A 17,547-nucleotide genomic window follows, 5' to 3' on the forward strand; every position below is an offset into this window, starting at 1 on the left:
GGAAAATTCTCTTGTTTTTTTATCTGATGTGATGGTCAAAGTGAAAATTTTAAGCTTAATTAGCTGCTTCTAAAACCTGATATTCCTGATCATCGACTTGATTATGAGTTGGAAACGTTGAACATCGGAGATCAGTATATTCTAATTTGTTTAAATCAATGCATTTAGGATGCTGTTATTCTTTTCTTTAATAATCCCTCGATTGAATCTGAAATGATCAAAGAGGTAAATCAATGATTCCATCTCTAAAAGCATTTGTCATGGGCAAACCGATGTATTAATTTCGTTTGACTCAAATTATTGATCAAAATACGCAGATATTTTTATTTTTCATTGCTACTGTCATTTTTGTTCTCATTAGGTTTCTAATTCTTCTTAAGCTTTGTACGGACAAGATTTTATCTATAAAGATTAAGATAACTAATTGGAAAAAATAATAATAATAATAACAACAACAAATAATCAACATGGTAACAATGAATCTGGAAGTTTGACATGTCTTCAAGTTAGTACGTGGGAAGATACTAATGGTTTCAGCACCTCTTCAGTTCTTGTAGAATTCCTTCAGCAAAGAGAGATCGCCATCATCGGACGACACAGTCGACGCGAAATTTATAATGTTCATCTCTCGTGGCTCAGATATCCACTCTTTGTATGATCACAACCCATAGCATAAGAAACCCTCGAGGATCAGATCCAACATGAGGTGATCCGATGAACGAGAACTGTTGATATGATGAGATTTCCATGAAGTAAGTGGTGCAGCATTAGGCATACGAGATATCTATCAACCAGTAGTAGTACTTGATGGCTCATCACCGTCATCATCTTCTTCTCGGCCGCATCACCCACTTCTGCCGCCACCCGATACGCGTACAGGTTCGAGGGAAATGGGTAACCTAAAGAAGTGCTCCTCTCCCCTCTCATCGATCTTCCTCACCCATCTGCTTTTGCTGCGCGGCCTCCTCCGCCCTGATCCCTTCGCGCTCTTCCGCCGTTCCACGCCGCCTGCCGTCGTCCCCGTCCTTCCCACCTCCTCAATCTTCCCTATCATCGTCACCTCCATCCCATCTTCGCCTATCGGCCCCTCCTCCCTCCCCGCAGACAGTTAGCGATCGCCACCGAACTCCTCGGATTGAAGCGGAGCAGCTCGAGCAGGCCTGCGTACGGGTCGGACTTGCAGCCCACCAGAGAGCAGCCGATGTGCTCGTGATACGGGTCGCCCACCTTGAACTCCACCGCGTCGTCCACGCCGGACTCCTCGACGACATCCTTCGTGGGAGCGAGCGACACCTCCTCCGGGATGATGCAGACGAGTCTGCCTCCGGTTTGTCGAGCTGCAGCGGCGAGGGCTCCCGTGGATTGGGACGCCTCCGGTGAGCTTTGTATGGTTGGTCACGGGATCTTCTACAAGCCCTTAGGTGATCGACTTCATCTTTCTGCTGTTTTGAAGCTCAACTACCCCAAGACTTCCAACATCTCTACCAGTCTGGTGAGCGGGACTGTCGAGAGCTTGGGGCCCCACCACATCGATCCCATCTCGCTTGTAGCCTATGCTCAAAAGGAGTATGTTTTCACGATGATCCCCCAAGCCAACCACTCATGCTCCTCTCTTCCATTCCAGGAGGAATCACTAAGTTTCGGGCCTACTTCTGTTTGTAGTCATCTCCTCCGGTATATGACTGGTAGAACATTTCAGCTAGACTACGGCAGTGGCTGCACCGGTAGCAACTGTGGAACTCTAAGTAGTAGCTTTGGGTTCTCCGCTAGATTCTTGTCCTTCGATATGATACAGTGCTCGGAGAACGGCCGGTTGCATCTCTACATCGAATTCTCCAATTCCAGTTATCTTTCATATGATGTCCCGATGGTGCCTAAGAAGTCCATGATGGGTGAAGGCTATTGGGACCATGTTAAGAATCGTCTCTGTCTCATAGCCTGTCACATTCTTGAAGGGAGTTCACAGGCGAGTCCCTCTGTTGGTGATTGCTCGATCGGACTGAGCTTATGGTTCCCAACTGTCCTGACGCTGAGAAGAAAGGACGTGGTCGGTCATATGTGGAGTAACAAGAAGAAGAGAGACCCTGGCTACTTCAGCATGGTCTCGTTCCACCGGTCGGGTGGGCGAATGGTCACGATTCCTGGGCTGAGATATAACTACACCCTAATAGATTCTGTCAGCGGGCCTTGCAAGGTGAGAAGTGGCAGCACACAGTCGAGCGAGGAAAGGTATCCAGATGGAAGATGTTCCCGCGACATGCGGTTCAGTATCGCGGTGGAGGATGCCGGCGGCCGAAGTGGATGGGGGGAAGCTAATGCCTTTTCTATGGGCGACGAGTTTTGTGATGATTATGACTTCGTTACGACGTCGGAGACGGCAAGCTTCGTGCCTGCAGCTGACTGGGTCGCGAAGAATCAAAGTGTTTGGAACGTAAGCTATGCCATAAGCTATTATATGTACTCTGCTTCCGCTGAGGGGGGCGAACAGTTTGGCATCGCTGCTGAGGGGATATACGATGCTGGAAGTGGAACACTCTGCATGAAGGGATGTCGATCTCCGAGTTTGCCCACCAAAAACCAAACAGCAATTGACTGTGAGATCTTAATCAATATCCAGTTTCCCCCTCTCCACTCGAAGATGGGAGATCGTATCAGTGGCACCATCAACACCACAAGGAGTAAGCAGGACCCTCTGCACTTTGACCCTATAAAGTTTTATTCTCAGCAAATTTACGCAGCAGAAGTAACTGAAGCGATTTGGAGGATGGATGTCGAAATCGTCATGGTCATGATCTCTCTCACGTTGTCGTGCATTTGCATTGGGTTGCAGACCTTCCACGCCAAGAAGCACCGTGACGCCCTGCCTTCCATGTCGATCACCATGCTCGGTGTTCTTATCCTTGGCTACGTGATTCCTCTGGTGCTGAACTTTGAAGCCTTGTTCGCGAACCGCAGTCAGTCTGGCTTTCTAAGTCTGCGGAGCGGTGGGTGGCTCGACGTTCATGAGGTCATCGTGAGGATCTTATCCGGCTTAGCTCTGTTCCTCTCCTTCCACCTGCTTCAAATGGCGTGGTCCGCGAGGTCATCGGACGAGAACAAGGGGCACCGCGTCGCGGAGTGGACGACGCTCAAGCTGTGCTTGCCTCTCTACTTCGCCGGGGCGCTGCTCACTTGGCTCATCAGCTCAAGGCACCACCTGCAGAGGTCGGAATTCAGCAGGCAGCGATACGGTTCTCGCTGGGAGGATTTGGTCCCTTATGCTGGCTTAGTGCTCGACGGATTTCTGCTCCCTCAGATCGTTCTTAACGTCTGTCGGAACTCCAAAGATAAGATCCTGACGCCTTTCTTCTACGTCGGAATCACGATCACCCGAGCTTTGCCTCATCTGTACGACGCTTATCGCTCTCGCAGTTATAACCGTCGCATTGATTCATCGTACATCTACGCAAGTCCAGACGGAGATTTTTACTCGCTGGTGTGGGATGTCATCGTTCCTTGTGAAGGTTTGCTTTTTGCAGCGGCGATATACCTTCAGCAGCGGGTTGGTGGTTATTGTCTTCTTCCCCAAAGATTCAGAAAGCGTGTGGAGTACGAGGCAGTTTCAGTGGTTGCTCTTTAGCCCTTCTTGTGGAAGACCAGATTGCAGCAAGTCCATGAAATGTAGTAGTATAGTGCAGTAGTAAGTCAAGTCTTGTGTTGTTCCTGTGGTAGCTTTCTTCATGCGTCGACTTGCCCACGCCATGATCAAGTGTGATGAAGACTGTTCTTCTTCCACAGAAATATAAATAAGGGTTTCGTAGACTAAGAAGATTTCAGATTCATCGTTTTATTGAGGGTGTAGAATGTGGAGGATTACCTCCGAGAAACAAAAGACAACAAGGCAAGTGTCTTTACGTACAGTTCATGCAGACGAGAATGTTGACACCTCGGTCCTGTATTTTTGGAAAATAGGAACCAAGTTACTTAGAGAACAAGAAATCCAACCATAAAAATACTTTTATGAGTGAGGATAAGCAATAAGTATGAGAATAATTCTATGCGAAGGGGGAAAAAAAACTCAATTCCCGTCTGAGTCAGCCTCCGCTTTTGAGGATTCTGAAATTTATAGCCGACAACATTGTAAGTCATGGGATTTTGTGAACCTCGACTTTCCTGCCCATCAAAATAATTTTTGTAATTTCTGTAATATATTCTTTTCGTGTACGCGTTTCATGCTTGCAAAATTAAAATCATTCAGTCGTTGATAGGGTTGGGAAATTTCTCTTGTTTTTTTATATGATGTGATGTTCAAAGTGAAAATTTTAAGCTTAATTAGCTGCTTCTAAAACCTGATATTCCTGATCATGGACTTGATTATGAGTTGGAAACGATGAACATCAGAAATCAGTATATTCTAATTTGTTTAAATCAATGCATTTAGGATGCTGTTATTCTTTTCTTTAATAATCAAATGATCTAAGAGGTAAATTAATGATTCCATCTCTTTGATCAAAATACTTCAGTCAAAATTGATAATAGTATAGATTCCGATATGAAATATCACGAATCAAGTTTAATAGGTTAACTGATTTATTAATTTTATTGACCTATTAATTGATATTTAAGTTAAAAATTAATAAGAATACATTTAGCAGACTTTTTTATTTCTCATTGCTACTGTCATTTTTGTTCTCATTAGGTTTCTAATTCTTCTTAAGCTTTGTACGGACAAGATTCTATCTATAAAGATTAAGATAACCTCAAATACTCTAATTTGAAAAAATAATAACAATAACAAATAATCAACATGGTAACAATGAATCTGGACGTTTGACATGTCTTCAAGGTAGTCGTACTTGGGAAGATACAAATGGTTTCAGCACCTCTTCAGTTCTTGTAGAATTCTATCAGCAAAGAGAGATCGCCATCAGCGGACGACACAGTCGACGCGAAATTTATAATGTTCATCTCTCGTGGTTCAGAATTCTATCCACTCTTTGTATGATCACAACCCATAGCATAAGAAACCCTCGAGGATCAGATCCAACATGAGGTGATCCGATGAACGAGAACTGTTGATATGATGAGATTTCCATGAAGTAAGTGGTGCAGCATTAGGCATACGAGATATCTATCAACCAGTAGTAGTACTTCATGGCTCATCACCGTCATCATCTTCTTCTCGGCCGCATCACCCACTTCTGCCGCCACCCGATACGCGTACAGGTTCGAGGGAAATGGGTAACCTAAAGAAGTGCTCCTCTCCCCTCTCATCGATCTTCCTCACCCATCTGCTTTTGCTGCGCGGCCTCCTCCGCCCTGATCCCTTCGCGCTCTTCCGCCGTTCCACGCCGCCTGCCGTCGTCCCCGTCCTTCCCACCTCCTCAATCTTCCCTATCATCGTCACCTCCATCCCATCTTCGCCTATCGGCCCCTCCTCCCTCCCCGCAGACAGTTAGCGATCGCCACCGAACTCCTCGGATTGAAGCGGAGCAGCTCGAGCAGGCCTGCGTACGGGTCGGACTTGCAGCCCACCAGAGAGCAGCCGATGTGCTCGTGATACGGGTCGCCCACCTTGAACTCCACCGCGTCGTCCACGCCGGACTCCTCGACGACATCCTTCGTGGGAGCGAGCGACACCTCCTCCGGGATGATGCAGACGAGTCTGCCTCCGGTTTGTCGAGCTGCGGCGGCGAGTGCTCCCGTGGATTGGGATGCCTCCGGTGAGACTTGTACTATTAGCTTGGCACCCATGCCGGCCGCCAGGGCCGATACGAACTCGTCGCTCGCAGGTTCCGCTGATGGATGACCATCATTTCTTCTTCTTCTTCTTCTTCTTCCACTGTCCCGGGAAAGCTAGAAAAGGAAGAGAAAACTAGCGCATTTAGCTCGTTCATAGGTTGATTTAAATGCCTTGTATTTCCGACCATATCTAACACCCAAACTTGGAGTATATACTTTACGATCTTAATAATACATCTGATTTCGTGCTCTTACAAAATATATCTTTGTTTAAAGACTGTGAACTATTAAATTACATCAAAACTTGTGAACAATGAAAGATATGTTTATATATATGCTTTGTCCGATGGAAGGTCACATAAACTTACTGTTACAGACAAAAGAGTACTTTTGATTTCCCTACATTCTTGGCGAGTGATCAATGGTTGCAGAAGATGTTTGATCCAAGAAGAAAAAGTTGTATGCAATAAGAAAGATAAAGGTAGATTGGTTTCCAAAGAAACTCACACGGTCGATTTGCTTGAAATTAATGCATAATATTTATATATATTAATCGACAGGAGAAACAGAAGAAAGTGGAAAGATTACCGGTTTGAGAGTGTCTAAGCAACCATCGACAGCGTTTTCTCGAGACCAAACCATTCTTTTCATCTGTTTCTCCTCCACCAATTAATGTGATTCTCCCCAACACCGTTGCGTGTGCGATAGAACCAAAGAGTTAACAGAGCGAGAGAGAGAGAGAGAGAGAGAGAGGGGGGTTGGGGATCGAAGAAGAAGCAGAGGAATTAATAGAAGGTGGGGAAGGTGGTGGCTATCGCTGTAGACTACGTGTTTTGGTCGTCATCGACGCTGGCCTTAGCGAAAGGTGAAGGCTATCATACAAAGCAAACCCGTCCCGATCGGTGATACACTTCAGCCGCGTCCGATTCCTCGGCGACTTGGGTCAAACGCTGCCTATTTCTAAGAAATATGTCCATATTTATCGTTGCAGAAAATTAAAAATAGTTATAAAATCTATCTCTTCAACATCTGCAAGGTGTTATGATTAAAGCTAAGCTAATGATCTATCAAAGTCTAAACTACCCGATAATTATAGTAACCATTTTTAATTCATGTCTTGATATAACATATGTATATGTACTTATGTATATAAAAAAAACTAAATTCTTGGTTTTAACTCACACTTAATTTGATCATCGAAGTAATAATATCTTTATTTAGTTTATGAAGTTGCAGATATACATATATCAATCTAACATTGGGATCCATTTTCACGGTAATAACGAAGACAAAAAAAATAGAGTGAAAAAATTTTGTGACGTGAGGAGGAAACGATCAACTCGAATGATGATATCAGCGTGACTGGTCCAGCAAGTCTGGCTGTCATCCATAATTCCGTGATGTTGATATGTAAGCTTCAGCTAAAAATAGCCATTAGTCCTTCAGTGATTCATCAGAGTATAATGCATGGGGCTGCATGACAGTCAGCCTTGTCTGTCATCATCATCGTAAATGGATTGCACTTGAGAGACGAAGCTTTTATCTTTCCAAGGTTGGCTGATGCTCACACTTCCTCTTGAATTATTTGTGCAAATCCACCTTTTTGTGGACTTGGATGGAGTTTGATTGGCATTTATTATGGTCTGCTCCATGCCAGCCTGCTGCAGTTTGGATGTCTTCTGCTTGTGGTTCCCGCTGCCTCTTCGAGAGAGAGAGAGAGAGAGAGAGAGAGAGAGATGCAAGTCTCAAACAACATATACTGATAACTGTGACCTCTTAGCTTTTATTTGATTTCATTATTCTTCGATTGATGTAAGATTAAATATGTCTATTACTGCTCCGATTCGACGTCATATGATAAATCATTATTTATCTTCGTATTAGTATAAACAAATCCTCACGACTGATTACGACAAATGATAACTAATCACACGAGTATTATTATTTAGATGAAAAACATGAATCACGAATGATAGGGAGGAGAAATGAGTACTCCATTGGCAAGGCATATACTCGACGTCACGTAGAGATTAGCCGAGGAGACATTGCCTGGCGTGGAGTAGTCCCAAAGCCAAGCGAAGAGATGTGTATGTATGCTTTGTGATTCCTCCCTCATCGAGCACTGTAATCTTTTGCTGTCGAGCAATGTAATCTTTTGCCATCCACCCATTTGGTGCCATTTCATATGTGAAATCTAAGTTGGATTTATAATGTACATTGTACTGTTGTAGTAGTAGTAGACACGTACACAGAAACAATAATACATGCATTCACAGGCCACAGTGTGTGTGTGTTTTGGGCGTCGACAAAGCGTTTATGAATTACATATATATATATATATATATATATATATATATATATATATATATATATATATATATATATATATATATATATATATATATATATCCAACTTGAGATGACAATTCCGGGTACATCTTTATGAATTACATAATTATGAAAAAGATCAAATGTATGTTTTCATAGGCCAAGCTACCCAAAAAGTTTTGGGATGAGGTTTTAAGGACTGTAGTTGATGTGATCAACTTATTACCATTTACAGCCCTAGATAGTGATATTACAGAGTATGTATGGTTATGGAAAAATGTTTCATACAGATATTTAAGAGTGTTTAGTTGTCGTATAAGAAGATTTGATTGTCATAGAAGAAATATATCGAGAAGGTATTGAAAAGGTTCAGTATAAACAATACAAAGCCAATTGGTTCTCCTCTTGCAAGTCATTTTAAGTTATGCTTGGAACATAGTCCTTCAAGTGATGAGGAGAAAGAGAAAATACAAAAGGTTCCTTATGCTTCAGCAGTTGGAAGTTTAATGTATCCGATGGTATGTACGAAGCCGAACATCGCATATGTAGTGAGTGTTACTAGTATATTTCTTGTAAATCCAAGCAAAGAGCACTGGGTAGCAATGATGTTTGTTTAAGCTTTGCAGGATCAGAATAATGGTGACAAAGACAAGAAACAGGTTGGTGAAAATGACAAAAAACAAATCACGACGAAGACAAAAAGTGAGATAAGAGTTGAAGGCCTTGGGAAGCCTCTTAAAATTCTTAAAAACCCAAAAAAGAAACCAGATTCTGATGAAGAAAAGACTTTAACCATTGACAGGAAATCATCTGATGAGATGCATGAAAAACAGAATACAAAGTTGCCTATCAAGGAACCTAAGGTAGAAAGCAAAGAAACTGAGAATTCTTGCAAGCTCAAAGATTTGTTGACTGAACCTGTATATACAAGGTTGCTAGAATCTAATACTGGACTTCATTTGAAGGTATGCACAAGTCACATGAATATATGCAGGTTATGCCTTATTTCAGGTGTATGTTCTGATTTTTCTACTGCTATCTCAGGTGTTGATTGTCAGTTGCAAATTCATGTCTTACTATTACAGAATTAGTAACTTTGTTTGTTTATTCTAAAGTTTCAGTTCTGTTGTACATATGTACACTTATCTGGGCTATGTATCATTAGTTAATTCCTGTCTATATCACAATTACTACTAAATAACATGTAAATTTATTGTCTGTGTGTGTATCATCTTAACTTACATAGAAACATATATTAAGATTACAATTAATTTGAAGATGAGAAGCTGATCTATTCTCATGATCAGTCTCCACAGGAATTAACTGAGATGGCAATGAGATATTATGATGAAGTTGCTCTCCCAAAGTTGGTATGCCTGAGTACAATTTTTTCATATTTAATTCATTATTTTCTGTTTTAGTATGGAATGATGGTTAATGAGTATTATTTGTACCTTGGCATGTATTCAGGTCTCAGATTTTGGGTCATTGGAGCTATCACCTGTTGATGGTCGTACTCTAACTGATTTCATGCATACAAGAGGTCTAAGAATACGCTCTCTTGGGCAAGTTGTGAGTCACCTTTAGCTTGAAGAGGCTGAATATATCTTTACTTTCACAAAGTATTTTTCCTAATTATATTAAATGCAATATTATGTACAATATCTGTCAGGTCAAGCTTTCAGAGAAGCTGTCTCATGTTCAGTCACTCTGTATTCATGAGATGATAGTAAGGGCTTTTAAGCATGTTGTACGAGCTGTGATTGCTTCTGTTTCTGATACTGGAGATTTATCTATATTGATGGCTGCAACACTTAACATGCTCCTTGGGCTTCCTGATTCTGATGTTTCACATTCTGCTATACGTGTGCACTTTCTAGTCTGGAGATGGCTTGAAGTATTTCTAAGAAAGCGATATAACTGGGAACTTACAATCTCAAACTATAATGATATAAGAAAATATGCTATTTTAAGAGGGCTATGTCACAAGGTAATGATCATTTTTCATTTCTGTAAATGATATTTAATTTTCCTTTCATCTTACATGTTCAATTTTCTTAGGTGGGAATTGAATTGGCACCCAGAGACTTTGATATGGATTCAAATTTCCCCTTTGACAAATCAGATATCATCAGCCTTGTACCTGTGCACAAGGTAAAGCTGCTAAGATGGTCTTATTTGAAATATGGTATCTACCATAATGTATCTTACATTCTTAGTGCTTTTGAATCTTTTGCAGCAAGTTGCATGCTCATCTGCAGATGCACGACAACTTCTAGAGTCTTCGAAAATGGCACTTGATAAGGGTAAAACTTGAAGACGCAGTCAACTATGGAACAAAGGTAATTCGTCATAAGATACTGTACAGGTTAACTTCTTTGTAAAGACCTTTTTTCTCTTTCATTTGCTTTTGGTATGAAGGTGTAGTTGGATGCAGGCTCTGGCAAAATTAATTGCAGTCTGTGGTCCTTATAATCGGATGACTGCTGGAGCCTACAGTCTTTTAGCTGTTGTTCTCTACCATACTGGTGACCTTAATTAGGTAGCTTTCAGATATTTGTGTCACTGAAGGCCATGGTTCTTATGATATGGACTTATGGAGTATCTTACGATCTGTTATGTGCCATGGTTCTCTCTTTTCTGATATCTTAAAAGGAACCTTGTTAAATGGTCTATTTGAGTAAAATTGAGCAGATCAATTATGTTTTTACCAATCCAATGTCAAAAATACACCATTATGGACAATTTAAATTTGCCAAGTCCAACGATCTGAAATTTGGAGAATTGTAATGTAAAGTTTGTGTCATGGGTGATTATGTTCCGAGTGATTGAAACCGTTTTTTGTAATTCATATTTCATAATATTGACATGTAATTCTGTTGGAAATTTAGTTGGTAGCTAATTTATGCCTTGAATAAGTGCATGCAGGACCATTAGTGGGTCATGAGGTTGAAACAGATCAAAGAGCGATAAACCACAGTTCAATATTTTAATACAGCATTTGTGTTCCTGACTTGTGTCCTCTTTTAGTAGATCAATGTCTAATTCTAATTGGATTTATCTGTTTTTTAATGGCTTTTGCAAAGATCTGAATCGAGTTAAACCATGAAACAGTATTCTACCACTATGGTTTCTTACGCTAAGATGAATATTATAATATGCTATATGGTGTTTTTTACTATTTAAAATTTTATATATCACTTCAATTATTAGGGATGACTTTTAGGAACTTTCTGTTATAAATTTTGAACCTGTGCTCCTGTCTTTGGCTGGGATTATACTAAATTATTGCAACTTTTAGGCCACAACTTATCAGCAGAAGGCATTGGACATAAATGAGAGGGAGCTTGGATTGGATCATCCAGATACAATGAAGAGCTACGGCGACCTAGCTGTTTTTTACTACAGGCTTCAACATACTGAATTGGCTCTAAAGTAACTTCAATTCTTATTTGTTGTAGTATCAAATCTTAGATAGTGTTCTTTTGATTGGGAATTCTAATATCTTGAATTATTAGATATTCCATCTTTTGTTTTTATAATGACTTGAACATTGGTACTGTCTTATAAGATATTATTGCAGTATAATATATTAGGATTCGAGGAGATATAAACTTAGAATTAGTGCCTCTTCTAGATAGAAAAAAAGAAGAAGACTTCTGGCAGGTAACGGTCAAAAATTTTTAACTAGGTTATTTGCATGAAATGATCTTGATGAATTAATACATAAAAGTAGAAATTTTAGTCTTGAATTCTAGATTACCAAACTAAAAAGATGGTTTCACTTAAAACAACATTCTTAGCATAATACTTGTAAAGTTAAGGAGAAGCCTTTCTTCTACTATAAGCATTGAAAAGAAGTTTGTAAGTTATTCAGCATGAATGCAATGATTGAGATATTTGTACAATTTGTTCATTGTATATCATGCTTCCCAGCACATGTAAAAAATGTCTACATGTCAGAAGCTATTTAATAATGTAAATCTTCTAACTATGACAAAGAAAGCTTTATGATATTAATTAGTGAAGGATAGAGCTTTAAACATACAGAGTTTGTCGTAGGAGTACCATGGTAACAAAGTATTTAGAAAAAATTGCATCTATATCTTTTCTTATGTTATTCTTTAAAAGCTTAAAGAGTGACAAATGGTTTATCAAACTTATCAGCATTGTAAAAATTCAGGTTCCTCCGGTCCACTGTGACCATCTTATGAGAGAGAAAGAACACATCGGAATTTTGGTTGGAGAAAGAAGATAGCTCCATTAATATCACATGATTAGTTATAACATGGATTTATTAGCCAAATGGTGAAGAGGAAACTTAAAAATTTTAACACTTAGTCTTGTGGAAGGAGATTGAATAGGTTCTTGTCATAGGCTTGTCAAGAGACCAGACAAATTTCATAAAGTTTCTCCCATTTTTCTCAGTCTAGTCGGGGAATAAATTTTTATGGCCGTTGACAAAGGCCATTGTTCTATTTTAGTCTCATGTGTGACATGTCTTGAGTGTTTTCTCTGTTTGGTCATTGCTCATTTTTAGCTTGTGTTTTGAAGCACCGAGGTTTATATTCTTGATGTGTTATCATGAGGGTTGGTTGATATGACCGGTTAAACAGAGAATTTTTTTTTTACATGCCAATGCAAAACTTAATATTAAAGCTTCCATGACACATATCTGTCTTATGGTTTTGGTTATGTCTACTCTATTATTATGCATATTAGCTAAAATATGCAAAGATGGCATTTTCTTCGTTTTTTTGCCACAAAGAATGCAGCTTAATTTGAGAACAATGGCTTTCTAGATTTAACTTTAATATTTACTTCGTACCTGAAAATTAATGTGTGCATAAAAAGTTGAAGAACAGAAACTAACAAAAATTAAGCTTCTTACTTTCCAGGTTAGTATTGTTATGTTTTGGTGTTTGTATTGGAAATAATAAGCCAGGACCATGCTTCCATTATATGTTATTTACCATCACCCTTAATTTTTCTCCTGTTACTTGTTAATCAGGTATGTGAAACGTGCGTTGTATCTTGTGCATCTTACTTGTGGACCATCTCATCCAAACACAGCTGCTACATATATTAATGTGGCTATGATGGAGGAAGGCCTGGGAAATATACATGTGGCACTTAGATATCTTCATAAAGCTTTGAAATGCAATCAGAAGTTGCTTGGTCCTGACCACATTCAGGTTTGTTTTTGTTCTCAAATTCTGTTTCTTCTTGTGTCTTTTTATTTCTGAAGTAGTCATAACATTCTTTTAAGATAAGCAGCTGATGCTTATTGTAGTTCGGTGTTAGAAATCATAAATTATTACAATAATTGGTTAATGAAGTCCCACAGAAACATTATTAATTACTTTGAGATGATAAGGCATGTATTACAGAGTGACTTCTAGCTAGTTCACCCCTAATCTGCTCACCTAGTGACCTGGATAATTAGGTGATCTAGAACCCCTTATCTATTGACCTTCTGCTGTGTGGGAGAGGGCTTTGCCAAAGCAGTATAAGTTAGCAGGTTCGACTTTCAGCAATCCATATAAATTAGGAGCATCATTGGCCTGTTATCAAGGGGTTCAGTTATATGCTTCATTAGACAATCTCTGGAACCCATTAGCCAAAGTTTGCCACACACATTATTATTCTGCCCTAACAAGAGTATACCATTCTCGGTCATGCAACCAAGATTTGTTATACATAAGAAAATGGGACAGCAATTCATTCCTTTTTAATTTGTTAGTTTGGGTTTGAACAAGTACATCAAGCAAAATCAGATGAGCTTAAAATCTATCATGTGGTAGAGTACAAAAGGTTTTGGGATCTATAAGAAAAGGATTGCTTTCATATCAAGGTCATCTGGGATGACCTAGTCAGCTTAATACCTAAGCGAACTCCTTCACTCTATTTTCTCTCTAACCTCCTCTTTCTACTCAACATGAGAAAACAATCATTTCCAAGTTCAAAATGGGCATTCCCTTTTGGATACTCTATTATATTTTGAAACACAGGTTACTTGACAAATAAAAAGTTCAATATCTCTAGATGCATTCCATATCCATACTCTAGTGGGACATCTAGTTTGGCTCCTTTGTGACCTCTGAAATGTACGAGCCATACCTTTCTACTTGTGGGGGTTAAGGCTGCGTACATTGTCCCTCCCGGATACTGAATTAATGTGCAAGTGTTAAGAGTGTTAGGCTGCCACTTTGTATACACCTCCAATATTTATTAGAGCTGACTATCTTCTAGATATGTCCAAGGGTACTTCTCGAACACTTTGTAAGTCACTAGTTTATATTTTATTATCGATTGGGAAGAGCTCATTATTTTATCATCTTTAATAGTTCAAGTAGATGGGGATCCACAAAGCATAGTCTATGGAATATAGATTTGATTTTGACTGTTACCTTTTACATTATTCTCTTTTCCTTACAAGTATATCAATATAAGATTTTGTTCTAAAAGGTGTTTTACAATGTACTGCACTAAGATGCTTGTCAACACTTTTTTTCTTCCCATCTTTTGATTCAGAACTATATATTTTCTTAAAGCAAAAATATGAGATTTCATTGTATACATGATTTTGCTGCCACATACACTCTGTCTCACTCTTTCAAAATTTTACTTGTTCCCATATCTTCGTCTTGTTATTTTCATTTCATTGCAAAACCAACACCAATTGTTTCCAACTATGTAAGGGAAAAAATTGCATCTCTGTTTTCTTGTGTTCTTGTATGGAGATGGTACACACACAGACATGATGTAGATGGACATACATAGGAACACAAAAATAATGGACACTAGCTGCATGTGTACGTGGAATGAAGTGGTTTTTTTGTCTCAAAACAGTCTCTTTTTCAGAAAAAGAGCTTCTGATACTAACTTGCCTTTTCAAATTAGTCCTCTGATTGGCTCTCTTATGATAACATGAAAGTTAATTTTTGGCAGATAAAAAACCTATCAACTTTATAGTATAATGATAATATCTTTTCCAGGTTTGCCTGTGATAAACCAGATTTATAATTTCATTGAATGATCTCACACTAACTGTCTTTTAACTTTCAATGTCTGATGTAAGTAGTTCCATTATTATTTTTTTGCATTGGATGGTAGACCTTATTTTATTTTTATATGAAGAGTATTAGGTATATATATAATATATGTATCTAATTTTCTACATTACATTAGACCGCAGCAAGTTACCATGCGATAGCTATTGCACTATCCTTGATGGAAGCATATCCTTTGAGTGTTCAACATGAGCAAACAACATTACAAATACTTAGAGCAAAGCTTGGTCCAGATGACTTGCGTACTCAGGTGATTTATGCATATCTTTATATGGAGAGACATCAATAAAACTTTTTTTTTCTTAATTCTGCATCGATTTAGTTTCTTGACTCACAGAGTTGCCATTTGATTTCGCAGGATGCTGCTGCCTGGCTTGAGTACTTTGAGTCAAAGGCTATTGAGCAGCAAGAAGCTGCTCGAAATGGTACGCGGAAGCCTGATGCATCTATTGCCAGCAAAGGCCACCTGAGGTACAGCAATAATTGCAGTGATTAGGTTTAACATGCTTTAGGTCACAAATACTGTGAGCATGCTCACTCTGCACTTATTGCTGATATACGTGATCTATATAACGTCATCCTCGTGCACTAAAATTAATATTTTCATTGACTAGATGTGCCAACTGAATTTTCTACTTCCACTAAAATGATGAATATCCTATGCCTGATCTCCTTGATTTCATTGATTCCAACCAAGATGGTAGAGGAAGAGATGCTGAATCCCTGAAGAGGAAGAATCTGGGTTTAATGGTATGTTGATAAGCCTTTATCTTGTTTAAATACTTCTGAGAATCTAATTGTGTATTTATGTTTGGTCATGTTGGCTTACATGTTTAATATATCCGCTTGCTACCTGAATGATTTTTTAAGTGGTAGATCGAATAAATGTCAAAGACAACATTTATAGAGCCAATAATTTCATGCTAACTTTGGTGGTGAATTAGGTCTTAGGTAGTATATAGTTTAACAGAATAACCTAATTTATAGCAAATATCAAGTTAGTCACTTGAAATAATTCAACTTGTACTTAATTTTTGCATCTAAATTAGTGGTAAACTGAATAAATTTTGAACTTAACACTCATAGAGCCAATTGTTTCATGTAAATATTGGCAATAAATCAGGTCTAACATAATATAGTGAGCAAACTATGCTAATTTATAACAAGCAACTAACAAGTTACTCACTTAAAATTTTTCAAATTGTACTTAGTTTTTACAGCTCTTGCTGCCTGCTACCAATCACTTGATTATAGGCATGCATTTATTTTACCTTGTCTGCCCTGCTTCTGGTTCAAGAAGATACTGCCTTATTGCTATATAACCTGTCCAAGTATTTGAAAGAGAGTCCAACTGAACCTAGAAAACAGAAGTAGATCCTCACTCTTAATTGTTGTGCATGTGGATAATCAAAATACTCAAGCTTTATGTATCAGTACTAGAAAAATATTTTTTGAGAAACATGTCCTACATCCAGCTAGTCTTCAAAATCATGATGTTAAATGAGAATTCGCTGCAAAGGCCATACTGTTTTTGCATAACAGTGTCCTTTAGGTATTTTTTATTGGTTATGAACAATATTTTCATAGTTTCAGAATTCTTTTAGTGTTTGATACTTAATTGCAACACAAACCAACTTATATTAACTAGATGCTTGTGCACTCTTTAATTAAAATCAAAATGTATTCCAGATTATTTATAGTATTTAAAAATATATATTTTTGTGTTACTGGGCAGTTTTTCTCTCTGTACTAAGATGCTAATGTAGTTGCTGAAAGAAATTGATGATGAATCAGACACTTAACCTATAAATGGAGCCAATAAAAAGTATTGAACACCAACCCATTAACTTCTATGAATGGAGGGCGGTGTTCTAATACCAATAATAAACAACACCCAACACTTTCGACGAATACTACGATGCCAGTATTCTCAAGCTCATGAACAAATAGGCACCTGGAAGAACAGAGGGGCTCCACGAATTCACAAGAGCAGCGTTCGTTCCGCCGATAGAAAAGAGGCTTTGCTCTTCCTTTTTGGCCCGTCTACTGAGACAAAGAAGCGAAGGTCGCCATTGGAGATAAGAGAGACAGAGGAGGAGGCGATTAGAAACGGAAGCAATGGGAGGATAGCGAGAGGAGGAGAGAGGAGCAGCGAGTGGGCTATGATAAGGGACGAAGGGCTGAGATCTAACCATCACAAAGGCCGTTGGCAGCTTATGACCGCGTCCCCTGCCCCGAAACCAGTCATCGCTTTTTCAGTCTCGTATTCACGTATTCTCCCCACTCGTGTCTCTCATGCCTGACTATATCACCGCAGGCGTCATTGTCACCGCAGTGACGGGTCCCACGTTCTCGAGGCAGGCGGGTACGCGATCGGAAAACTCCTGCTCTGATCTGTATCGCCCCATGTCTACGTAGAAATACG

At 39.1% G+C, this 17,547-nt stretch overlaps 2 protein-coding genes, 1 long non-coding RNA gene and 1 pseudogene across 3 annotated transcripts in view; 2 read left to right on the top strand and 2 right to left on the bottom strand.

Moving 5' to 3' along the window:
- LOC135595699 (protein REDUCED CHLOROPLAST COVERAGE 1-like) overlaps positions 1–17,459 on the bottom strand; it is a 33,905-nt pseudogene extending 16,446 nt beyond the window's left edge.
- LOC135594792 (uncharacterized) lies at positions 1,307–3,619 on the top strand. The gene has a single exon (XM_065085301.1). The coding sequence runs from the start codon at positions 1,307–1,309 to the stop codon at positions 3,617–3,619; it is 2,313 nt and encodes a 770-aa protein (XP_064941373.1).
- On the bottom strand, positions 4,723–6,477 carry LOC135595682 (uncharacterized). The gene is made up of 2 exons (XR_010480600.1): positions 6,310–6,477; positions 4,723–5,835 (listed from the first exon to the last, which is right to left on the bottom strand). It is a non-coding gene; the product is annotated as an uncharacterized LOC135595682 (long non-coding RNA).
- The window catches only part of LOC135594794 (protein REDUCED CHLOROPLAST COVERAGE 1-like), an 87,066-nt gene continuing 78,074 nt past the window's right edge, over positions 8,556–17,547 (top strand). Inside the window, exons 1-13 of the mRNA XM_065085302.1 lie at positions 8,556–8,567; positions 8,676–9,014; positions 9,357–9,419; positions 9,520–9,621; positions 9,722–10,039; positions 10,111–10,203; positions 10,289–10,355; positions 10,592–10,650; positions 11,351–11,484; positions 13,061–13,244; positions 15,241–15,372; positions 15,481–15,593; positions 15,782–15,872. Of these exons, the coding sequence (XP_064941374.1) occupies positions 8,556–8,567; positions 8,676–9,014; positions 9,357–9,419; positions 9,520–9,621; positions 9,722–10,039; positions 10,111–10,203; positions 10,289–10,355; positions 10,592–10,650; positions 11,351–11,484; positions 13,061–13,244; positions 15,241–15,372; positions 15,481–15,593; positions 15,782–15,872 (1,707 nt within the window). The remainder of the gene's footprint in view (positions 8,568–8,675; positions 9,015–9,356; positions 9,420–9,519; positions 9,622–9,721; positions 10,040–10,110; positions 10,204–10,288; positions 10,356–10,591; positions 10,651–11,350; positions 11,485–13,060; positions 13,245–15,240; positions 15,373–15,480; positions 15,594–15,781; positions 15,873–17,547) is intronic.

This window comes from Musa acuminata, chromosome BXJ1-10 (assembly GCF_036884655.1).
Source record: "Musa acuminata AAA Group cultivar baxijiao chromosome BXJ1-10, Cavendish_Baxijiao_AAA, whole genome shotgun sequence".
Lineage (NCBI taxonomy): Eukaryota > Viridiplantae > Streptophyta > Magnoliopsida > Zingiberales > Musaceae > Musa > Musa acuminata.

What these genes read in the sequence shown, in the direction of transcription:
- LOC135594792 (XM_065085301.1), top strand. Translation starts at nt 1,307, where the DNA reads ATGCAGACGAGTCTGCCTCCGGTTTGTCGAGCTGCAGCGGCGAGGGCT.